General features: G+C 58.3%; 1 protein-coding gene across 1 annotated transcript; it reads right to left on the bottom strand.

Moving 5' to 3' along the window:
- Positions 1-78: 78 nt before the first annotated feature.
- On the bottom strand, positions 79-20,079 carry CAPN6 (calpain 6). Its single transcript, XM_044682694.1, has 12 exons — positions 19,915-20,079; positions 13,789-13,920; positions 12,810-13,018; positions 11,660-11,852; positions 10,602-10,795; positions 9,427-9,504; positions 6,633-6,828; positions 2,893-3,015; positions 2,554-2,756; positions 1,834-1,955; positions 372-508; positions 79-261 (listed from the first exon to the last, which is right to left on the bottom strand). Exons 1-12 carry the CDS (start codon positions 20,077-20,079, stop codon positions 79-81), a joined length of 1,935 nt encoding a protein of 644 aa, XP_044538629.1.
- Between the last annotated feature and the right edge of the window lie 4,333 nt (positions 20,080-24,412).

Genomic DNA, 24,412 nt, shown 5'->3' with positions numbered 1-24,412 from the left:
ATCTTTCCCCTCCCCTCCCCCCACACCCCTGGACAGAGAAAGCAGAGGATTCTGCCAGGGGAGGCCCAGGACAGGCCTTCAGAGCTCCATGAAGTCATCAGTGGATGCCACCCTGAGGCTGAGGTGCCCGTTGGCAGGTGGGGCATCTGGCCCCCCCTTCTCCCGGAGCTGGAGGGTCCTCAGCTCCCGCGAGTCGCTCGGCTCTCCTGGCAGGGTCACTTGGCCCACGAATTGGTCGCACAGAAGGCTCCTGTTCCAGACCTGAAGTGGGGAGGATGAGGTCTGTGGGGCGGCCTTGGGGTCTGTGCCCGATTCGGTGCCTGGTTTGCAGGCCCCTGCCCTTGGGCCTGCGCTGCTCTGCCCCTTCTCACCTGCACCAGGATGGGCTGCTTGGGATTCTTGCGGTAGAATATCGCCTGGGCATCAAAGACAGCTCCGAAGCTTTCTTTCTGGACCCGACAGTGGACTCTTTCCCTCCCGCACTTAATGAGGAGGTACAGGCTGGCCCCTGAAACAAAGCCCGGGTTATTTGTCTGCCAGGGGGCTGGCCAGCATCACTGGGAGGGGGCAGGCTGGCGCCTCTTCTTTGGGCCCTGCCCTCGGCAGTCCCAAGGTTCCGAGCGGCCATGGAGGCGGGGAGGCACAGGTGCAGCTCTTCTCTCCGCTGCTCTGGCCCCTTACTTGGGGCCCTCGGGCCTCCTCTTTGGCCCAGGCCCAGGCTGGCCTAGTTCCAGCTCTGGCCACAAGGCCTGCACTGGAGTTGGGGTTTTCACATGGGTTTTGCCATTAACTCATGAGGTGACTTGGGAAGGCCCCTTTCCTCTGAGGAGCCTCAGTTTCCCCCGCTGAAAGAGCAGAGTGGCAGACAAGGATGCCTCCTACACCGGGTTGTTGCCGTCCAGTGAGGCCCAGGACCTTCCGGGAGGGCTTTTCCCGGGGCCCTCCGAAGACCCCAGGCCTTCCTGTTCTTGGACACCTGCCAAAAGCAAGCCAGCCCAGCCACTGGGCAGCAGCCTGGCCAGAAGTTGCCGCTTGTTGGCAGGGCATGAGCCGCCAGCCCCAGGCAGCACGTGGGCAGCTGCTCCCAGTGGCCATTGTGTGCGGTCCCCAGGGAGCTCTGCTCAGCGGCAGCTCCAGCAGCCACAGTTATTGGCAGCTGTTCCAGAGGGCTTGAGGCAAGCCCTGGGCAGAGCGCCCGGCCCCCTGATCTCAGCCAGAGTCAGGGCACTGCTTGTCAGCCACCCACCCACCCACCCACCCACCACACGTCTTCTGATGCCAAGTCCTTCCTCCCCTGCCCAATCTAACCCTTGATTCCTAGACTGCCAGAACTGGAAGAAGTCATAGAGACAATCTGGTGTGACTCCCTCGTTTTACAGAGGAGGAAACTAAGGCTCTGACTTAGCCAAGTTCACACAGCCAATAAGTAGGAGGCAGATGTTATATAGGAAAGAGTCCTGGACTTGGAATCAGGAGAGACCCGTGTTCCAGTCCTGCCTCTGAGACTTTTACTCTCTGTGACAACATGCTCAATTCATTTCGCCTCCGTTTCGTCATCCAGGAAATGGGTATAATCTCATAGCACCTCCGGCCGGCCCTGGGCTTTTTTGCAAGACTCAAATGAGATAAAATGATGTCTGGCAAGTTCCCCGCAAGCTTTGGGGGATCCGTCAACATCGGCTGGTATCTGCAGGCTGGTGTACTACTGCTGCCCACCTGCCCCTCCCCGCCACCAGCTCCCTCCTCCTTCCTTCCTCTTGCCCAGGCTGCTGGCACAGTGGGGCCCCGAGTCCAAGCCCATCCCGAGGGCCCGCCCTGCCTGCCGACCCTTACGTCTTGCGCTGTTCTCTCTATTGAGCCCCTCCAGGCTGTGAATGTTTATCTGGGTGATGCGCCGGGGATAGCCGCACAGGAAGCTTGCGCACCCGGCCTCAGGCTTGTCCAGCGTGAGCTCCCTGAAAGGGAACGAGAAGCTTCTTCAAATCCTGCCGCTCCCTTGGCAGCGGCCTTGGCAAGTCCTCATTCTATAGACCGACAGTGCGGAGGGCCTCCTGAGATCATCTCATCCTGCCCTTTGGTGTTACCCAGGCCCGTGAAAGTGCCCTTCGTTCGGATAGTGAGAGCCGGGCTCTCTGGCCCCAACCTCCCGCTCTTCTCTCCTGGCCCTCCCACCCTGAGCCTCTCTGACCTCCTCTGGAAAACCACGTGTGCTGGATAGGGTTGTGGAGAGAGCCCTGGCTTCGAATCCTGCCTTGCCCTTTGGACAAATCACTGGAATGTCCTGGGCCTCAGTTTCTCCCTCTGGAGATAAGGGGCTTGGATGTGATGGCCAGCCTCTGAGACCCCGCCTTTCTAGCTTTAAAAGCTGGGGCCCCCTCAGTGGCGAGAGAGCCAGGCCTGGATGTGGGAGGTCCTGGGTTCCAGCCTGGCCTCAGACATAGCCCAGCCTTTACCCTCTTTTGCCCTGGAGCCATCACCCAGCACTGATTTTAAGACAGAACGAATAACTCAAAATCCAGGCCAATCCCATCCGGGGCCCGTCTGGGAGAGAACCTGAGCTCAGAGGGGACGTCGGTAAAGAGCCGTAGGAGGAATTCGCTGATGTCCCCCGGCCGGAACAGGGTGGGGATGATGATGTAGCGGCCTCTCTTCAGCACGGTTCTCAGGAACACGGTGCGGGAGTCGATATAGGTGGAGCCCGCCACCCTCTCCTGGGTGTGCAGCTGATGGAGACGGTATTCCCGGTTCAACTCCACCTGGTATGGTATGAGGGACACACACAGAGCCTCAGGCCCGGCCCAGGGCCCCCGTGAACAGGGCGAGAAGCAGCGGCCAAGGGGCCCAGCTAAGGGAGGGTCCCAGTGGGCCGGACCCTATTCCCACCTCCCTTACCTTGAAGATCTCAAAGCCAATGATGAAGTTGTCTCCCCGGCCATCCTTGCGGTAAGGGCGCTGGTCACGCTGCTGCAGGGAGATGAGGACCTTGTCCTCTTCTTTATTGACGTTGAAGACATACTAAGGAGAGACGAGGGAGAGAAGGGACCTTGGTCAGTGGTTTCCCTAGCCAAGCCCAGTGCAGAGCCAGCAGCCTGGGACTGAGACCCAGGGGAGCAAGGAGACCCAGGCCCATCTCCTCAGCTCGCTTACTGTGTGTCCCTGGGCCAGGCATTTCCTCGCAGGGGGCTGCTCTCCCCAGTGGTGTTACTCATCCCACAAGGATCACTGGGAGCAAAGTGCTTTGGGACCACCGGGCCTCGGTGGACCCATGGGAGTGGGCCTCAGAGAAATGCCCCTCGGGACAATCATATCTTCCCCTCCTTGGGCCTCGGTTTCCTCCTCCATCATAGAAAGAGTTTGGACGACATGGCTCTCCAGTCCCTCCCAATCTGACCTTCTGTGGTTTAAATTATTCTGTATAGAATCCCCACCCAGCTGAACCCTGGGACACTCTGTGGGGACAATATTATCCCACTCCCTAACTCCTCTCCTGTAGCCCCAGTAGGCAGGTGTTACCAGGAGGCAGTGGGCTACAAGGGCTCCCAGCTCAGGAGAACAGGGAGAGATCACAAGACTTGAAGGAAATCAGTTATTGTCAGTCTAGCTCTGTGTTGGTGAACCTATGATGCACATGCCAGAGTGTGCTGGAGGGGACTGACTGCTCCCTTCCCCCTCCCCACAGGCAACTGAGGACATTTCTCTCATCACCTGCCCCTCTGCCCAGCAGCCCAATGGGAATGCTTCCTCCCTCCCCACCTGGGGTAAGGTGGGGGGCTCACTGTGGCATGAAGGTTGCAGTTTGGGCACTCAGTCTCTAAAAGGTTCACCATCATTGATAGACCCAGTCTAGATCCTTCCTCCAGCAACACAGATCGCACTCCTTCTGAGACTTAGCAGATGGTCTCTGTGAGTCACAGTGGCTACATGTCCCCCTCAGGGTACTCTAGCAACGAACCTCTCAGAACTGAGTCAGGCTGGCTCTTGGCCGATGGCCAAGCAGTCCATCGGTTGACCTGCACTCAAGGCCTTTCCAGTTTGCAAGGAGCTGCTAGAGTTTGGGGTACCCTCCATGCCATGGCAAGGTATTGGGGGAGGGTGTCAGTTGGTATATGTGTCTCTATCTCCACAGGACGAGGAAGGGTTTACTTCCTTAGACTTCTGGCATGGCCAGGCATGGACTTTCTGGGTTCTTTTTGGAAACCCTGAGGCAGCCGGGAGATGGAAGCAGTTGAAACCTGATTTCTCTTGGGAAGCCCTAGCATGATGCTCCTGGTAGCCCAGTTGCCCAGCTGCGGTCCAGTGTACATGTACAGGCAAGGATGGCAAAGACAGCCAGAGGTCACGTGCCCTCCACCGCCCCCAAAGGCTCTCCCAGAGCTCAGGGGACAAGGAGAATGCTTCCCAACGGGCACTCCTGGCACTGAAGAGACAGATGGGAAGAACCAAAGATGAACAACTACGCCCAGGCCCCGCCTCTCTAGTAGCTGCCAATGACATTTTATGGGGGTACGAGGAAACTGAGGCCCAGAGACACAAAGTGATTTCTTGCAACAAAGAATGTCGGAGCTGGAAGGAATCTCAGAGATGATCATTGAGTCGGACCCCCTTGTTTTCCAGAGAGGGACATTCAGGCACTGAAAAGGTCAGGAATGTCAGCTCTGGGAGTTACTTTGGAGAGCGGCTAGCCCAATCCATTCATTTTACAGAGGGGAACACTGAGGTTCAGAGAGGGACAGGACCTTTGCCAAGGCCCACAGCCAGTTGAAATGAAATCATTTGGTCTCTCCCCAGAAAAATGATGAAGATGGCTCTAGGACAGAGGACAAACTGACGGGCCTGCTGGTTATTAGTAGGTTAAGTGGCTACATAATGCCAAGGCAGGAACCAACTTTAGACATCCTCGTTAGGGGAAGGGACGGGAGAGAAGGCTTGAGCTCCAGAAGATGGAGGAACTGTGGGTCAGAGCCTCTTGGCAAGTTTCAAAAACGAGAGAAAAGATCAGCGGGCAGTTTGTAAGCAAACCAATCTGGCGGCGCAGGGAAGGGGTGTCTGGCCTAAATCATCCTTCTAGGACATTCTGTTTTGTGTCCTGTCTCCTGCCCCTCCACCCTGACTGGCAGGAAACTAGCTGTCTGGTCCTCACTGACTCCAGGACTCCTGAATCAAAGGGACCACAGAGACTGTCTAATTCAGCCAGGCCCTGCTGCAGGACTTCCCAGTATGCGGAACCTCTCCCACTTGGGGCAGGAAGCACTTCCTGGTGCCTGGCCTGGAGCAGTCTCTTCCCTGCGTGACTCCAGGTGCTGCCTGCTGGGGCCCAAAGGAGCGAGTCTAACCCTTTGTCCAAATGGCAGCCTTCTAGCGTGTCCTCTCCAAGCTCCGCCCCAAGACCCCAAGGCCAGGGCCTGCCCACAAGCTCTGGGGGGAGCTGCCTCGGTTTCTAAGGACCAAGCCATCTAGTCTCTATCTTCAGAGCTCATCCTCTCTTTTCCCTTTGGGAAAGTGTGTGTGGTGGGGAAGGAGGGCAGGCGGAGGGACTTTCCTGGACAGGCTGTACTACAAGGGGTCCAGTGGGCCGATCCCAGCTTGGGCCTGACCTCCTTGGCCAGCTTTCCACAGCTTGGCCGCTGTCTGACCCAGCCACATATATCTCTATCTGTGCAGCTGCAGAGAACTCAAGAGGCAGGCTGGGCTGGAGGAGGGTGCCTGCCTTTGTGGTCCATGTAGGGCACCTGGGCAAGGCCCCTTCCCTTCCCTGAGCCTCAGTTGCCTTCTTTGTAAAACGGAGCGGTTGGAATAAAGCCCCATCCGGCCCTGAACGGTTTGGAACAGCACCCCCGTCCCCACCTCGCCTCCATTTTCAAGAGGAAGAGGCTACCCTGGGACAGCCTGAATTTGGACACTGTCAGGGATGGGCAGACGCTCCCTCTATCACGAGGCGGGTCGCTCAATGGCTGAGTGGACGAAGTCCAATGTCTCTTCCATGGGAGAGCCCTTCCCATCGTGCCTGGAGCTGACGTGGGCCTGAGCCTTCTCCTCCACACCCTCCCAATGGCCTGCCTTCCGGTCACCCTCCGCCCCCTCCGGCTCGCGCTCCTGTGCATCTGCTCTCCCTCCTCAGGGACCTCCCTCAAACGTGCTCAGGACTGGTGAGAGTCTGAGCGAGGCAGAGGACGGTGGGGCTGCCACCTCCTCCTCCGCTTATGACGGAGCTTCACGTCACGTTTGTCTGTCGGCTTATATCACACTCATGGTCTACTGGAACCCCCTAGATCCTTTCCCAGGGGGCTCCTGATGTCGCCGGGCAGCGTGGCACCCCGCTCGGGAGGCTTTACTACTTCGGGTCACTGGGGTGCAGAGCGCCAACCTGCATATTAGCCCCGGAGTCTGGGGTGTGAAAGTGCCCAGGAGGCCCCCCACCGGCCAGCTTGGGACGGGTGAGGCCGAGAGAAGCCCCCGGCTCTATTCTCTCTGCCTCCTCTGTCAGCCCCGGGGGAGGGGTGCGGAATAGTGATGGGCCATTGCTAAGCGACCTGGAGCAGGCCTGAGAACACAGAGCAGGGGAGGGAAGGGTGTGCTCGTTGTGCCTGAGGGGACCCCCAGCTGATGCTGGAGAGATGGCCCCCCGCTCAAACCTGGGGGTTCTGCAAGAACGTGGCGCGGTTGTTGAAGCAGCCTCCAGCGCGGTTGGCCAGGGGGTCATCATCATGGAGCCAGGCTCCCCGAACCGTGGCCTTCTCCCAGGTCTTGCGGATGCTGAAGATGGACGTGTTCAGATTCCGGCAGATGTCCACGTCTGTGAAGTTGTTGCACCAGTCATCGAAGGCCATCCTACAGGGGAGAACCGTGGGAGAGGAATGAAGACGCTGGATATCTCGGAGGATTCAGAGAGCCGGGCTAATCCCATCATCCAGGCCAGTGGCGCTTTTTCCTTTGTTAGGACACCCTCCTGTTGCCACCTACTTCTGAGAATGTATGCCGCATTCTGGGCCCATAGTCCCCCCTCCCTAAGAGAAGGAGCGAAGTGCATTTCCTTATTTCTTCTCTAGAGTCAAGCTAGCTCATTTTACAGAGAAAGAAACCGAGGCCTAGAGATGGGAGGGACTAGCTTTATGTCCCCCAGGAACTTGGTGAGAGAGGCAGGAGTCTGACTTCCAATCAAAAACTCTTTCCTCTCTGTGAGTTGTGGGGAACGGCCCCCAGCCTTTGGCTCCCATGCTCTAAGGCTGTCTGTCCCCTTCCTCCCCTACCGGGAGGTAGGAGGAAGAGTCCCAAGTAACAGGCCTGGCTCTACCACTCACTGGCCACGTGACCTCAGGCCAACGCCTTCTCCAAGCCGGGCCTCGGCCTCATCCTCTGTAACTGGATGGGGTGAGACCACTAATTCTAAAAATATCCCTGAAATTGGTCTAGAATAATTAAGAGGGCCTCGAGGGGGCCAGGAAGGTTTGGTAGCTCCAGAGTCTGGGATGGGCACCAGAGGCCAGCCTGGCCTGGTCCTCTGCCCTAGAGCTGGTGGCAGGCATGCCACGGCCCAGGCTGGGCCATCGTCCCCACTGTCGACTGCTGTCCTGGTCTCCAGCCTGCCCCCAGGCTTCCCCGATCCATCCTTCCAATCCACCCTTCCCACAGTTGCCAGATGAATCTCCAGACAGTTGGGATCTGGCAGGGAGGCTCCCCAAGGCCCCTGAATCGAAGGCAAGTTCCTCTCTGAGGCCCACCCTTCCAGCCTCGTTTCTCGGTCCTTTTCTTCTTCCTGTTCTCTGTTCTTGCCACCCGTGACCGCTCCCCGATTCCAGATGGCTCTCTTCCCCCCCGCCAGGCCCCTCCCCCTGGAGTGCCCTGTGTGAACACACACTCGGCCTGCCCTGGGCCCTCCTGGCAGAGGCATCCTTCCCTCCTCAGCTTGTCCAGAATGCTTTCTCTGAGTGGCACATGGGGTGACGGGAGAGTTGGGAAGCTCTGGGCCAGAGTCCCACATCATATACCAACTGACAGTGTGACCAGAGGCGATCACACCATCTGGCACACAGTGTTAGCTCCAGATCAAGTCAAGGAGTGTCTCTAAGGTGATTTGCCGACCCTACGGCCCAATAGAAACATGGGAGTGGCTAGAGTCAGGGCCTAGAGTCAGAAAATCCCAAGCCCAAATTGTTCTTCCTTGCTGTGTGATCCTGGGCAAGTCACTTACCCTCTGCCTCTGTTTCTTCTCCTCTACAATGGAGATAAATATAGCACCTACCCCAGTCAGTCATCCCCTCAGCATTTATTAAGCACCTCCTATGTATCAGGCACAGAGCTAAGAGCTAGCGATCAAAGGAAAGGCAAAACCAGTTTGTATTTCAACAAAGAGAGGAAACAGCAGGCAAACTGGGCATATGGAGGATCTGGAAAGAGTAGATGGAAGGTCATCTCAGAGGGGGAGGCACTAGCAGTGGGGTGACTTGAGCCAAGGCTTGAAGGAAGCTGGAGAAACTAGGAGTTGTAGGTGAGAAGGGAGAGCCTTCCAGGCATGGAACACAGCCGGTGCCAAGGTGTGGAGACTGCAGAAAGAGTTCAAGGAACAAGTAGACGTAGCTGGGTTGCCCACTAAGTTATGACCATGAGTGAGGTAGAAGAAAGGGGCAGCCTCTGAAGGGCTTTGAATGCCCAACAGTGAGCATTTGCTATTGGACCCTGGAGGCAATAGGGAGCCACTGGAATTTATTGAGGGGGGCGGTGACCCGAGCTTTAGGAAAATCCCTTTGGTGGCAGAACAAAGGATGGACTGGAGTGAGGGGAGGCTGGAAGCAGGCAGACCCCCCAGCAGCTGTTACAATAGTCCAGGTGACAGAAGGGGGCATATCGGAGAGAGTGAAGAGCCCAGGATGACTCACTGTGGTCCTACCTGAGGGTGCCCTCAACACTGCTAAGGAAGCGAGAGGGGCCTTGTGATCACAGCCTCACAGACAGAACCGGCCCCCACCCCCAGGAACAGCGTGGTCCAAGGGGCCACGAAGAAGTCAGACGTGACCGAATGACAACAAAACACGATCTATGCCAGGATATAATTGGACCAAGGGACAGAATCGTGCCACAATAGCCAGCACCAGGCTGGGTGCTGGAGAGACCAAGACAAGAATCCCGGAAGTCCCTGCCCTTGGGAAGCTGCTGCTCTACCTGGATATCCTGATATCTTGCTTCCTCCCTGCCCCTCTAGCCCAGGCCTGGGAAGCAGCAGTTGCAGAACAGTTGGGTAAGGGCAGGCTCAAGGTTCTTGGCGAGCTAGGAGGGCGGCCAGTGGGCCTGGGCTTTCAAGGAAGGAGCTGAAACTCGGAATCCAGCCAAGGGAAGCCTTCGCTCCTCTACTGGAGGGCCCGAGAGACGTGGCCTCCTTAGCAGGGGCTCCTTAGTGCCCACTTCCCTGGGTCAGAAGGCTCCTTTCCTTACCAGAACTCTCCGTCATCCGTCACACTGAGCCCCAAGTTGTCCTTCTCCTCCTCGCTCACTCGCTGCCACTCCTCGGAGCTACGGGGCAGAGAACGGAGGGATTAGATCCACGGCTAACCCTGATGTGGGCCCACAGCAGAGGGGGTGCCTTCGCCCCTTCCGCCGACCTCATCCCCAGGAAGGCCTGCTACGCTTCTCACAAAGGGCCCCAACTAGCTCAGCTGGCCAGTTGCACAAATGCTACGCCATGTCTCTAGCTTCCTCCTGGAAGGAGCAGACAGAAAGCTCACGGAGTTAAGTTAGTAGGAGGTGAAGGAAAGAAGTTCCCCGGTGACCCCGATTCCCTTCCTGGGGGCCGTGGGCTCTCCGAGGGAAGGAGTCGAGGGCTCATGCAAACCACCCGGAAGGGGGGCCCCAAATCTCAATGCACTTTGCTCCACCACAGCCAACATTTACTGACTCACAGAACAGAATGTCAGAGCTGAAAGAGACCTTAGAACCCAGAACCAAGGATCTCAGCGCTAGAAGAGACAGCAGAACACAGGAGGTTAGAGCTCACGGAAATCTTAGGCCAGAGAAGGCCAAGCCGGAAGGGGCCTCAGAACGTGGAACAGAGCACGCGTGCCCCAAGAGGTTCCCTACCCATAGAACATTCCTTTTCAGAGCTGGAGGGGACCGAAATGGTCACCGAATTGATTTTACAAATGAGGGTCCTGCTTTGGGCCCTACAGAGAGACAGCCAACCAAACGCCCACCGAGCCCAAGGCCCGGGCCCTGTGGCTAGGAGGAGCTAATGGAGAGGCACCAGGGTCAGAAACGATGGGACCCTGGCATTTCACCAATGACAGGCTTTAGGGGCAAACCTGAGAGGCTGAGAAAGCAGGGATTGAATTATAGAGGAGAGAGGGCTGGAGTGGAGAGACCCGGGCGGCCCTTTTACTAGCCATGTGACCCTGGACTTCTCTGAGTCTCAGCTTCCTCCTTCTGTAAAATGGGTCCGACAGTATCAGCACTGCCAACTTCCTAGGAGTGTGGTGGGGAGAGCGTTTTGTAAGGTGGAGAATGGTGAGAAATGAGAGCGATTGTGATTCTCCCCCATCTTACGGAGGGCTCAGTGCCAAGGGTTAAGCCCATGTCTGACCACGCCATGCCACGCCATGCCACAGAGAGCTCACCTGTCACTCCAGGGTCCGTTCCACTCCCGCCTGCCCCAGGGGTTCCTCATGCGGATCATGAACAGCTTTTCAGCCTTGAAGAAGCCCAAGAGCTGTTCTCCAAGGCGCAGCTTGCGAACAGCAGTCACTGAGTAGGCGTGGCCCTTCACCAGCCCCTGCTCCGTGGTGGCTAGACGCTCATTGGCAAGGTCGGCCTACAACCCCAAGAACCCAGAAAGTCAGGAGCCGCCCGACACGTCTCTGTCCCTAACACGCACACACACTCGCACTCACTTCCCTCCCCCTCTGATCGCCATTCCCTAGTCACGTGCTCGGCTGGGTCCGTAGAGGGGAGAAGAAGCCTCTGACCTCCCTGGGGCTCGTTGGGGGAATTTACTGTCGAGATCTCGAGGGAGCCCTACGAAGGTCTGCAGCGTGGAGGGCTCCGGAGGGTCCAGGCTTGCCGTACGGGCGAGCTCACTCCACAGAAAACCTTCCCAGGAGGCCTCAGACGCAGTCTGGGTCTGGGTCTGGGTCGCATCCAGGAGCCCAGCATGAGTGAACATCCCGCTTTGGGCCTAGCCTTATGCCACGAGTTACTTTGTGCCAAGGACCAAGGGCGGAGGCCAGGCTCATCACGGTGGATCTAGGGGTGGGCCCGGGCAGCCCGCCCTCGATGGGCAAGGCTGGCTACCCCTGGGCCCTGGCTCATGTCAGCCCTGATACTTGGGGAAGCGGATGTGGCCCCACCCCTCTGCCTGGCATTGGGCGGGGGGCCCTGCCTGGCTCCACTCCAGTAGGATGGCCACATTTGGCAATAACGAGTCTCGTAGGACCCAGGAAGGGCTATTCCAATGAAGGTCAGGCTACGTCTCCCCTGCTGGCCTCCAGGCTCGGCCCGCAGTATTCTTTGGCTCTACCCTGGCTGGGGGGCTTTGCAGTGGGCTCTGCTGCCGGGCACAGTTGGGTGTCTCCTCCCCAGCCCTCCCCAGCTCATTCCCAGGCACATCATTCATTCATCTATTCATGTGCGCATTGATTCACTGATGCACGCAAGCATGGAGTCACTGGGGAGGTACCGAGATAGAGCAGCTGATGAGGGCCCCCCTGCTGTGGGCCTTGAGCAGATCCTCAAAGAGCTTGGTCTGCTCCAGGAGAAGCTTGCCATAGTTGCCCTTCCTCAGGTCGATGGACTCAGACACGGCCCCGGTGAAGTCCGTGATGGCATCCGCGGTATTCCCGCCATCTAGAGCCTCATAACAGCCAGCCAGCCTGGGAGCAGAAGTTGGAGGGCAGAGGAGAGATGCAGGGGACGGAAGGAGGCAGTCAGTGCCAGCCCCGCGCCGATACAGGGAGGCCTTGGTGAGTTATCTAGAATGGGGAGGCCCAGAACTCGAGAGATTCTTAGCAAAACATGGCACTCCCCAATGTGGCAGGACACACGACCGGAGGCCGGGAAGGCCGGGAAGGCCGGGAAGGCCGGGAAGGCCAGGCCCCACGTGTGGCTAAGCTCTGTTGGTGGCTGGGGCTCGTTGGTTGGTGAAGTGGCACATACTTTCTCTCTCATAAAACAAGCCCGAGGGCCTCCATCACAGAAAAGTTGGAGGCAGAACTGAGGAAGGCCTGGACCGAATATATCCCATGTTTCCCAGGGACCAGCTAGCCTGGCCAGTGACAAGACTCTTGCTGACCTCCCTATACCCACGGCCTGGGGGGGACCACATGGCTGTACCTGCCTTCAAGTATAGCTTCCGAGGCTGGGATGCCCATGGCCCCGTGGCATAGGGAGGAAAAGGTGCTGGGGACCTTCAAGCCTAGCCCAGGAGCTCGAGGCTCACTCCTCTCAAAGAAATGCTGCGGATCCCTGCCTTCCCTCTGCCTTGTTCATTATATGGTGAGGGCATGGCACCCCGTGGTGTCTGAGGCCCTTTCCAGCTCAACTGGTCTATGACCAGAGCCTCTCGCCCTGACTGAGCCCCAGTTTGCCCCTTGCTTACAGCGAAGGAAGTCGGGACCAGGGAAGAGGCCGGCGCTGGCTGGTGCTGTTCTGGGCATCTGGGAGTTTGTGCCTTGGCTCTTACCCAGCTCCTGCTCGGATGCAGGTGTTTGGTACCCAGTGAGCCTCAAGGTGAAGGGAGCCTCCTGGTGCCCAGCTCAAATGCACCTGGCAAGCCTCTTTGGGAGGCAAAGGCAAACCTCCCTTTGACCTGATCTCCCAGAAAGGCTTACTTTGCATAGGCCTTCTCCAGCAGGGCACTCCAGAATTCATTGGGCACATTTGAGTGGCAGAAAATCAGCTCTCCGTTAATGGTGGGCAAACGGTCATCAATCACCACATCGGTCCAGTCGCCAAAATGCCAGAAGCGAAAGTGGAATATTCCAGCGTATTTCTCAGGCTTCCGGGAGTCCCAGTCCTGCTCCTTTGCCTCGGGGATCACCTGGGCATGAGGGAGTGGCAAAAGAGCAGTTGACACCATCTCCTCCTTCTGCTGTGCCAGTATGCCCACGAGGAGAGACCTGGGCTGCCTTGGCCAGGGCCTGGAAGCCACTGACCAGAGGGTTGGCTCTCTGACTCAGTGGCAAGAAATGACTCTGCCGGCCAGAGACAGGGGAGAGGAGCACACAATTCCTACTGGACTGGAGATAGGTCTAGAGCAGCGGTTCCCAAGCTTTTTTGGCCTGCCGCCCCCTTTCCAGAAAAAAATCTTCCTTAGCCCCCTGGAAATGAATTTTTTTTTAATGTTAATAGCAATGAATAGGAAAGGTAAATGCGCCTGTGGCCATCACCGCCTCCCTGGATCGCTGCAGCACCCACCAGGGGGCGATGGCGCCCACTTTGGGAATCACTGCTCTAGAGGTACAAGGGGCCACTTGCATCTAGGCTGCTCACTGTCTAATCTCCCTCACACATGTATGCATTCCTTCACTCATTTCCTCATGAACTCATTGACATCTGCTGCCAAGGGCTCTGGAGCAGGCCATCCCTCGGCCTCTAGGATGCGATATTTCCTGGGACGAGCCCCTTCCTGACCTTTTCTACCAGCTTCTCCCCGCCCGAGCCTCCCAATGGGGACAGCGTGGCGATGTAGGCCATCCTCTGTGCCCCAGGAGGCCGCTTGCTTTGCCATTGCCATGCCGAGCCCCTTCGTTGCCTGGAAGGGGCTCTGCAGTGTGTGCCCGCCGTCCCACAGCCAGCGCCACCAGTTACCTTCTTCCAGAGGCCTTCTTGGAGAGCCAGACAAGAACAGGCCGCTACGAACCAACAATTTCCCAACTTCCCTTGATACAAGTCGTGGGAGCTGATCCCACCCACAAACAGGTGTGGGTTGGCGCAGATGTCCTAGAAACAAAGGCAGCTCCATTAGGGTTGGGAGTTGGGAGAAGAGGCCAGCCTCCCTCGCCTCCTTCCAGGCCTTGCCTTCTGCAGTCTCTGCCAGCGAGGACCCCCTTCCCCTCCAAGTGAGCTCATCAGTGAGCCGGTGAATGGAGGAGGCAACGGATGGCAAGAGCCAGTGAGGCACAGGGATGAATCTCTGAGAGCTTTGGTTGTAACGCTTTCATTTCAACAGGGGAAAGGCCGAGCCCTGGTCAAGGGACTTGCCCAATGGGGGCTGCGCACAGGCAGTCAGTTATGGAGTGGGCATTTGGGCAGAATCTTGCCTCTGTTCAAGCCTGGCTGGGTAGCTGGCTGGGGGCTGGGTATAGCCTGTGAGAAAGGGGTGAATAGTTAGTGCCAGATGGGCCACCAAATGGTGTCCCAGTTGGGTTTCTCAAAGGCCCGAGGCAGGCTGTTGCCTCCCGCTTCCTCTTTCCTCCCTTCTCTCCTTCCAGGCTTCTGTCTGGGCCTGGGGAGGAACGTCGGTGGTTAGGTTAGTGGTGGCCGGCACCACTTGGCCACTGAGCACAGGTGGGCCATTTCCCTGGGGGCCACCTATCTTACCAGAGTGGCCAGACAGCCTGGAGGTCAGCGGGGGAGGAGGGGAGGAGAGGTCACACCCATCTATTTCCATGTCTCCTTGGGGAGGCCCCTAAAGTCTCCCAGCTGTGCCTCAGCCAGCTGTGGGGTTCCAGAGCCAGGCTCTTTGGCAAACGGTTTCTGGGGGTGGCGGTAGCCCTCACGAATACAAACGTTGCCTGGCCAACAGATTGGGCCAAGCCCTCTTTCCCAGCAAAGGGGCTGGCACTTTCGACTGGCCATTGGGATGGTTTGGCCACCCTCTTTCCCTGGGGTATGGGTAGTGTGGACCCCCCTTCACTTTGGCTATGGCACCAGTGAGATAAAGGTGAGAGGTATTCCAGGGACAACCGTGGGCGGCCGAGAGCACCGGAGCTCTGCTCCGCTACTGACTCGCCACATGATCTTGGCCGGGGCCTTCCCCTCTGGGCCTCAGTTTCCCGATCTGTAAAACGAGGGTGTTAGGCTGGATGAGTTCTGAGGATGTTGCCAGTTCTGACATTCTGAGTTTCTGTGGTCAAGTGGCCCCTTTTACAGAGGGAGGAGCTGAGGCTCAGGCAGGGGCCAGGCTTGTCCCCAAAGGTCCCTCTTGGCCATTTTGGGAAGGTGGCTTGGCCTGGCCGAGGAAGTGAGTGTAAAGAGAATGGGGAGCTTTAGTGACAAGAAAGAGGGCATGGGAGGTGGGGCTGGCCAGCTGCCCTCCGAAGGAAGCTTCCCCTCAGGTAGTCATTGAGTCCCGTTGACCTATTTACTCACAGGTACATACCCACAGGTACAGCCAAGCAGGTGCCCTCCTCCCTTCCTCCCAGGCCACCACTGTCGCCCTGTCCCCATCTTCAGGAGCCAAGCAGAAAAGGGCCAGGCTGGGAGCCTGGGAGCTATGGGCTGTCTAGGGCCCCGTATGTGCCTCAGCAGCCAGCACCAAGGTTACCTACGCCCACCTGCCGCGGAGCTCGCTTGTTCTCTGCTCCCGGCCGCCCTCCCTCGTCAGCCCTGGCACTCGCTCACGGGACTCCCATGTCTGTCTGCGTTTCTGACCCATGCTCCCACAGGCTCTAGGCCAGAGAGGACCCCTGCACACCCCCGTCCCCTTCACACACGTGCACACAAATCCTATTTTCCTTCCCATTTGCTCACACACACACACACACACACACACACACACACACACACACAGACACGCGGACAGCCCCTGGCCTTGCCTTTCTCCACCAGGATGGGGCTGGGGGTGGCCGGAGACTGAGAACCCAAACCGATTTGCCAGACAGGCCCAGACCAGAGCCTGTAAACAGGTTCTTGGGCCAAACCTGAGGCAACTCTTTCAAGAAGTAGCTGAGATGGGAAGGGGAGAGGACACCCAGAGCCTGGGACGTGGCCAACCGTGTGGGTTTGGTCCGTTATGGAAAACCCTCTGGACCACTTGGGTGGGAGCGATGAGATCCCAGACTGAGCGTGTGACCTTTTCTCTTGGAAATGAGAGCTGCTTGCTTAAGGCTGCCAGGAGGAGAGATCCCAGCCAATGGAGAGAAGAGAAGAATCATAGGATTTCAGAACTAGAAGGGCCAGTAGAAGTCTTTGAGTCCAGCCCCTTGTTTTGACATATGGAGAAACTGAGGCTCGGATAGAGAGAAGGTTAGCATTTTAGAGCTCATCAAGTCCAACAGACTAGGTGTCGGGGGGGGGGGACTTGCCCAGGGTCACCCATTGGGTTAGTAAGAGTACGGGGATGCCGAGGCCAGACTTGTTTGGGTTTCTTTGGGCTCCTCTGTAGACATAGTTTTGCTTAGCCCAAGGGGGCAGCACTAAAAGGAATCGGTCAGTCATCTAAGTGCCCACTCTGTGCCAGGCACTATGCTAAAAGACACTGGAAGGGGGACAATGGGAGAAAGTTATAGAGGCAAATTTCAGTTCGATTTAAGGAGAGGCATAGTGTTTCCACTGCATGAATTTAGGGTTAGGGTTAGAGAGGAACTAGGTTCAAAGCCTGACTCTGCTCACCACCTGTGTGACCTTGAGCAAGTCACTTCATCTCTCTCTGGGCCTCAGTTTCCTCACATGTAAAATTGAGGGACCTTCTGAGGTCCTACTCGGTTATAATTTCATAATCCTGAGATGTGTTTGGGGGGCCCCAGGGCAGTACCCAGCTGTCAGCTTCCAATGGGGATGGCTCTCCCCGAGAGATTCTGCCCCCTGGGGGGCTGGAATGCCTCCCCAAAGCCTGCTCTGGTCTGAAAGCAGCCGACCGAGCAGCCGTTGCTCAGAAAACCCCAGCTATCTGCAGGCAGCGCATCCCCGGGGGAGGCCTGGCAGCTCTTTCTCCTAACTTCCCATGTGCCCGGCCCAAAGCCAAGAAGAGTGCAGTCCCTGCCCTCGGGGAGCTGCCCTTCGCCCCTAGGACCCCCCATCTTCTCTCCAAGTGCCCTCCATGATTCTGGGTGTTCCAGTGCAAACTCCCAACTTCCTTGCAGAGTTGGGCAGCCGCTCCCACCTCCCTGCAACGGGACCTTGCCAAGCCCTTCCCCGCTCTCAGCTGAAGGATTCGGACGGTGGGATCTCTAGGTACGGTAGCACAGGAGACACCGACGTGGCAGGAAAAGGTGCCAGAGGGAGAGAGAGAGAGAGAGAGAGAGAGGTGGCCCCTGGGAGCTCATTCCATGCTAGGTAAGATCATCCATCCATCCATCCATCCGTCCATCCGTCCATTCAGACAAACGAAAATCTTGCCTCACCAGCTGTGCGGCCCTGGACAAATCACTTAATTGCCATCTGCCTTAGTTTCCTCATCTGTAAACAAGCGTCAAATAGCCTCCACCTCCCAGGCTTGTGGGGACGGAATGAGAGAAAATGTGCGAAGTCATAGCAATGTTAACATTCATTCAAAAGGGTTTCTGAAGCCCCCACTGGGTGCTTAACGGGAGCTCGCAGTGTGGAGGCGCAGCGTGGGGCCCGTCTGCAGAGACTGGCATTACCTGCGAAGTGCCTCAGCCAAGCAGAGAAGGCAGCCTTGCGCGTCCCCCCATCTCAGAAATGTTCCCTTCTCTGCTCCTCCCTGAAATGAGTGTTCTCCCTCTGGCCTGGCCTGGCCCGGCCCGGCCTGGCTTTTTCAGCAGAGCCTCGCCCTGTCCAGGGGCCCCCGAGCCCTCAGCCCTCAGCAGCGTCCAAGGATGGAGGGGCCGAGCCAAGCTCCGGCCTTCCCACAAAGAGACAGGACTGTGCAGTGCGGGCGGTGCTGGGACGTGCTTGTTATTACGGTTCGTCTCATTCACACCATCTCCCAATTGTTGTTATTGTTCGAATGTGTACTGGGTGGATTGCAGTCAGGAGGCCCCCCTGGGTTCGAGTCCTCCCAACAATCACTAGGTGGGGGACCCTGGGCTGTAGTGGGAGGGTGGCTCAGGCTAGACTGGCAATGATTGGAGGAGGGAGAGCAAGGGAAGAAGAAGAGGAGAGGAAGCAGCGGTAGGCTTGGGCGCCCCTTGGATGGCATGGGAAGGCACAGCTTGCGTAGGCACCTTTCTCTAAGGCGGTTTGGGAGGTAGCGGGGACTTGCTGGGGTTCTCTGCAGAGGAAGCTGGGGAGAGGGCCTGCAGGTGACAGGGCCAAGATGGAGGAGGGGCCTGGATGAAGGCTGCGAAGTGGCTCAAGTTCTGGGGGGAGAGAGGTTGGCCCTGGCTAGCCTCAGTCCCTAAGGGCAGGCAGCCCCAGAAAGTGATCAGCTGATTTGCTGTGGGCCCAGCCAGTGGCCTCTGCATTCTCAGGCCTTGGGCGTAGGGTAAGAGGACCTGGATTCTACTCCCAGTTCTGGTCCTTCTGAGCGAGCCGGGTGACCTGGATAAATCCCTCGCCCTCTCTAGGCTGCCTCAGTGTCCTCCTCTGTGAAATGGGGTCAGACTCAACCGCTTCTGGGCTCCCTCCCAGCTCTGAGCCAAGGCGAGAGGGCTCGGCAAGTGGCTAGAGGCCTCAGGGCCTTGGAGCCTGGATCCCCTGCCAGCCCACAGCCACCTAAGGAGAGCTCCCACCGGTCCCGCTTGCCAGCTGCCCAGGACGAGCAGGAGGGAAGCTGCAGGCACTCAGGAAGGGAGCCTGGGCCTGGGCCTGGGCCTGGGTCTGGGCCTCTCACATCTGGCCCCAGGCTTGAGCAATGTGCTTTAACTCAGCCTTGACCTGGGTTAACAGAGCTCCTGCGGGAGCCCCCTAGACACGGAGCAGAGCCAGCAGCCCAAGACAAGCCAAACCCTTAGTCATCTGTGCTCGGCCCCTGGGGTCCTGGGGAAGTAGGGGCTGAAGGGGGTGTGGCCAAGGGCAGGAAGCCCTAGACACCCACTGCCCTACTAGGAAGCCAGGCCACATTCCGTTCCCTCTGGGCCCTCACCTTTGGGGGCGAGGGGGGGGCAGGCCGCTGGCCCCTGGCCTGGTCTCCTTCTCCTCACCCTTTGCTCCTCTCCCCTCCCCCAAGGCCGGGACACTCATCACATCTGCTCTCACCCCGGCTGCCTGCATGACTAAGTCCCCGTCTTTTCCCTTCAGCCCCGTGGCGGGCCGTGGCCGCGGGGCTCTCTCGGGGCTGGGCCCACTCCTCCCTTTCTGGCCTTTCATACGTGTTCTCTTTGCCATGAAAATGGGGCCTAGAAGCGAGCAGCCATCGTTAGTGCTGTTATTGTGCCTGAGAAGTTGCCCCTCGGCCCTCTGGTCCCCCTGAGAACTCTGGGGCTCTCGGCGTCTCTCTCTAGGCTGGGAGCTCCCAGGGCGGAGTGACAAAAACCCGAGGGCCCTTCTGGGCCCTGGTGATGGCCCCACGGGGGCTCGGGCCAACCCATCGGCTCCCCTCCTTTTGGCACCTACTTTTCTCTTCAGCCCTAATCCTGGACCCAAGATTTCCAAGGATTTGGAGCTGGAAAAGACCTCACAGAGGTCATCTGGCCCAACACCCCGATTTGACGGAAGAAGAAACTGAGGCCCACAGTCACAGCCAAGATCCAATAGCACATCAGTCACACCCGCCTCCCCAAGGCTCACGGATGCCAAGGGCAGAGGGCCAGGGGACACTGGGGGACCCCGGGCCGCACTGCCCTGGGCTTGTCAGGGTCCGCGGTGCCTAGAAGTCAAGGGTTCTGGCCTGGGATCTTTGGGAGCGGGTCCTCCTCTCCGGGCAGTCATTTTTGGTGAGGCCCCCTGGCTTGCTCAGCCCTCCCTCCACTCCAGACTCTGAGTGCGCTCTGAGGGCGGGGCCAGGCGCAAGGATTCAGTTTTGGTACTAGAGGGAGGTGGGAACATCTCAGGCCGGGCCTCATTCCTTGCCTGACTTTGCCAAGGGCTCTCCCTGGCCTCCCCGCCATGCCCCCTCGGAGCCCCGACCCGGCTGGCGCTCTGAACAAGTACCTGGGGACGCTTCCACTCCACGGGGCCCGGCAGGCGGCGGCTGAAAAAGAGGGACTCGTCCCCAGCCAGGAACTCCGGGTCCTCGAAGAGCCGGTGCTGCTTGAGGCACTCTTGTTTGATCTCATGGTACTTCTGACCCTTAAAAGGCTTCACCACAGCAAGCATGACTTCGGTTTCCAGCTAGAACGAGAGCAACGGCAGCGACTCTTAGCACGGAACAAGCTGGGACGTCCAGTCCACGGACCTGGGCTCACCTCCCAGTGGATGCTGTCCATGTGACCTTGGACAGATCACTTTACCTCTGAGGGCCCTGGCCAATCCTCTTAATGGTAGGAGTCCTTCGTGGGGGACATCATAGGTCTGGATCTCCCCCTAAACGACAGGGGCGGGGCTTACCTCACACGGCTCCGAGGAAGCTTGCTTGAGATGTCTATAGAGTGCTTTGGAATCCCTAAAATGCCACAGAAATGTTGTCGTTCAGGAATGTTCAACTCTTCGGGACTCCGTTTGGGATTTTGGGGGCAGACGCGGTGGGGTGGTTTGCCATTTCCTTCTGAAATTCATTTTCCAGATGAGGAAACTGAGGCAAACAGTCAGGTGATTTGCCTGTGGCTAGGAAGTATCTGAGCCAGATTCGAACTCATGAAGTTGAGCCTATCCCATTCAGCGCCCCCTGGCTACAGAAATGCCAGCGCTCTGCCGATTATCAGGCAGGCTCAATGGCTTGTCTGGAATCACAACAGGGGACAGTGTTGTGGTTCTTTGGGACTACAAAATCTTGCCGTTCCCGTGGGACGACCCGTCTCCTATAGCAGAGATCGTAGGAAGCCCCATTTAACAGATGGGCACACAGGGGCATCCTCTGAATGACTGTGCAGGACTAAGCAGGAACTGGGAATGGCAAGGAGCTTCCCAAGAGCGGCAGGGACGGCTAGAACTGGCACGCCAAGGCCGGTCGGGCAATCAGGCAATGGGGCGATCCTTTTTCTCCAATAAGAGGATCCCAAGTTTGGGGCCTGAAGGCATGGTGGCTATCTCGTGGACCGGAGACAGTACTGGCCTGCCTTCCTGTCCAGAGACAACGGCCCTGGGTTCTAGAAGCTCTTTCTTTTTCTCAACTTTTGAGGCTGACAATTTGCAAGGCATTCTTCCTTTTAAAAAGCGACGGAGGGGGCGGCTGGGTAGCTCAGTGGATTGAGAGTCAGACCTAGAGGCGGGAGGTCCTGGGTTCAAATCTGGCCTCAGACACTTCCCAGCAGTGTGACCCTGGGCAAGTCACTTGACCCCCATTGCCCCCACCCTGACCACTCTTCCGCCTTGGCGCCAATACACAGTATTGACTCCAAGATAGAAGGTGAGGGTTTAAAAAAAAAGCAATGGAGGATGGGGGCAGCTGGGTGGCTCAGGGAATAGAGAGCCAGGCCTAGAGATGGGAGGTCCCGGGTTCAAATCTGGCCTCTGACTCTTCCCAGCTGTGTGGCCCTGGGCAAGTCACTTAACCCCCATTGCCTATTGTTTAAAAAAGTGATGGAGGGATAACGAGGCTCTTGGGAGCCGGTGCTTGTTTTGATGGCTACTGATCCCCACTGGGCGCACAATCAGGTGCCGTTTCTGCCCTCCCGAGGCTCCTATACGCCGTGATGATGTCTATCCTTGGCCATGGACTGGCCCTTCCAAAGCTAACACACAGGACGTGGCTCACGCTTGCTAATAGAGGGCTTTAGTGAATGTTGCCCGAAATCCTTCTCGAGCTGGTGCTCTTGGTGCTAAATGAACCGGAGGAGGGCGCGGCGCTTTGAAGGGGGGACCCCCTCTCTCAAGCCCAAGATGGCCCCTTCAGCACACTGCTCGGGCTCACAGTCATGGACACCCCCTTGGGGTCAGCTGGTCCCAAGTTGGGGCAGTCTGGGCCTTCTCGGCCTTTAAGGGGGGATGTGAGTGTTTGGCGCCGCCATCGTGTCCTCGCATGGATTGGTGGATCTTCATTCGTGGACTGTCCCTGACCCACGCCCAGTGCTAGCGGCTGCTCTTGCTAAGAGCGATGTTAGAGACCGCCTCGGCGGCCCGGCCCCCACACTGCTGCCCCGAACGCGGGCAGGCGCGGTCCCAGGAGCCTCCGAGAGTCTCGGGGAGATTCTCGGGGCAAGCCTGTCATTACGGCGGCCATTCTGGAAGGGTGCCCGTTACCCCGTGGGGGGGAGACACACTGTACTGGGGATGCTCAGTACAATGGGAATAGCCAGTGACCCAAAGCAGCCCTTCTCCCGACCCTCGGGGCTAACTGGGTACTTCTTGTCCTTGGCAAGGCTGCCAGCACTTGGAGCAAGCGAAAGGTGCTGCTGGAGAAGCTGCCTCCGGAGCCACGGCCGGGAGGAGGCTCGGGACCCAGGCTTCCAGGGCAAACGGCTCCAGAGGAGCCGCAAAGCCCTTCCCTTGCCCGCTGCCCTGCGAGGCACAGGCTTGTTGGTTCACACACTGATCTGTGATACAAATGTGGGTGTGTGGTGTGTGCCTGTACGTGTGGGATGTGTGTGTGGTGTGTATCTGTAGACTGTGTCCTCCGTGCTGTGTGTGTGTGTGTGTGTGTGTCCTCCGCATGTGTCAGTGTTTGCATTTGAGGCCCCAGTGCAAGAGAGGTCAGAGGGCCGGCCCGTGCGCCTTCCCCTCTGTAAAAAGTGAGGGAGGCAGGCCGGACTTCAGCCCCAGGCCCAGGCCTCAGTTTCCTCATCTGTAACATGGTGGCCACTGAGGTTTCAAAGCGTCCAGAGCCTGAAGGGGCCCCTCTCCATGCCGGTCTGCCCACCTGGCCCACGGCTAGCCTGGGGGTGCCCGAGCCCGGCCTGGCTGCGGCTCTGGAGTGGCCTCCAAAGCATTCCCAGCAGGGACTGCCAGCCTCCCGTCCCTGCCTTGGTTTCCCCAGAGACGGCCCAGCGGAAGGCTTCAGGGGCCCCCTCAGAGCCGCACTACAGCAGAGCCAGCCCGGGGCCCAGGCTGAGGTGGGCCAGGGGGGCCCACAGGGCTCTCAGGGCTGCCAGAGGAAAGAGATGGGAGGGGGAGCAGAGAGGAGGAGAGGAAGAGACCTCGAGAGAGACCTTGGGCCCAGGAACACAAGGCCCGGGGGAGGGGGGCGGGGAAGCGCAGCCCTGCAGCCGCCCCGGGGGGCCGCCACCAGGGGACCTGGCCAGCATCCGGGCGCCCAGCGTGGCCCAGCAGAGATGCTGCTGGACGCCGAGGCCCACCTGGCCATGGCCAGGATCCCAGTCACGGAGCTGAGCGGCCCAACCCCCCACCCCGGCCCCCCCACAGAGGGGGAGGGGCTGCTTCTAGCTTCGGCCTGGACTGCGGCTGGGGGCGGGGGAGGGAGAAGAGAGGTGGCGGGGCAGCGGCTTCAGTCAGTCATCGCGGCGAGATCGCAGCCCTCCGCTTAGACAGACGGGACCCCAGAAGCCAGCCTCCTCCCTTTACAGAGGGAGAAACTGAGGTTCCCAGAGCAGCGCGGGGCACAGTCAGGATCAGAACCCGGCTCCAGAGCCCCTCCTCCCGCGGCATGGTGCGCCCCGCCCCTCCCCGCTCCCCAAACGCCCGACCCCTCCAGAGGCAGCTCGGCTCTCGCCACTGGGCACTCCCTAGCCGCTCGGGGCAGTGCAAGAAGGTGCCCGGTGAGCCCCGGGATGGAGAGCGGGGCCCCTCCCCAGGGAACAGAAGCCAAGGCCGCCCCGCCGCCCCATAGCAACGGCGGCAGCAGGGGCTGAGGACAGCACAGTGGGAGAGAGACACACAGCGAGACAGAGACACAGAGAGACACAGAGAGAGACAGAGACAGAGAGAGATGGAGACAGAGACACAGGGAGAGAGACACAGAGAGAGAGTGACAGAGAGAGACACATAAGGAGAGACACACACAGAGAGAGACAGAGAGACAAAGAGAGAGACAGAAACAAAGAAAGAGACACAGAGAGANAGAGACAGAGAGACAAAGAGAGAGACAGAAACAAAGAAAGAGACACAGAGAGAGACATAGAGAGACAGAGACAGAGAGACAGAGACAGAGACACACACAGAAACACAGAGAGAGAGACAGAGAGAGACAGAAAAAAAGAAAGACAGAGACAGAAAGAGATGAAGACACAGGGAGAGAGAGACAGACAGAGAGTGACAGAGAGAGACACATAGGGAGAGACACACACAGAGACACAGAGAGAGAGAGAGAGACAGAAACAAAGAGAGAGACACAGAGAGACAGAGACAGAGAGACAGAAACAGAGACAGAAAGACAGAGAGACACACACAGACAGACAGAAACAGAAACAGAGACAGAGACACAGGGAAAGACACACACAGAGACACAGAGAGACAGACAGAGACACAGAGAGACAGAGAGAGAGACACAAACAGAGAGACAGACAGAGACACAGGGAGAGACACACACGCACAGAGAGAGAGACAGACACAGACAGAGAGAGAGAGAGACAGAAACAGACAGGGAGAGACAGAGACA

The sequence above is a fragment of the Gracilinanus agilis genome, chromosome X, assembly GCF_016433145.1.
Source record: "Gracilinanus agilis isolate LMUSP501 chromosome X, AgileGrace, whole genome shotgun sequence".
NCBI classification, from domain to species: domain Eukaryota; kingdom Metazoa; phylum Chordata; class Mammalia; order Didelphimorphia; family Didelphidae; genus Gracilinanus; species Gracilinanus agilis.
This window is presented reverse-complemented; position numbering and strand designations above follow the sequence as displayed.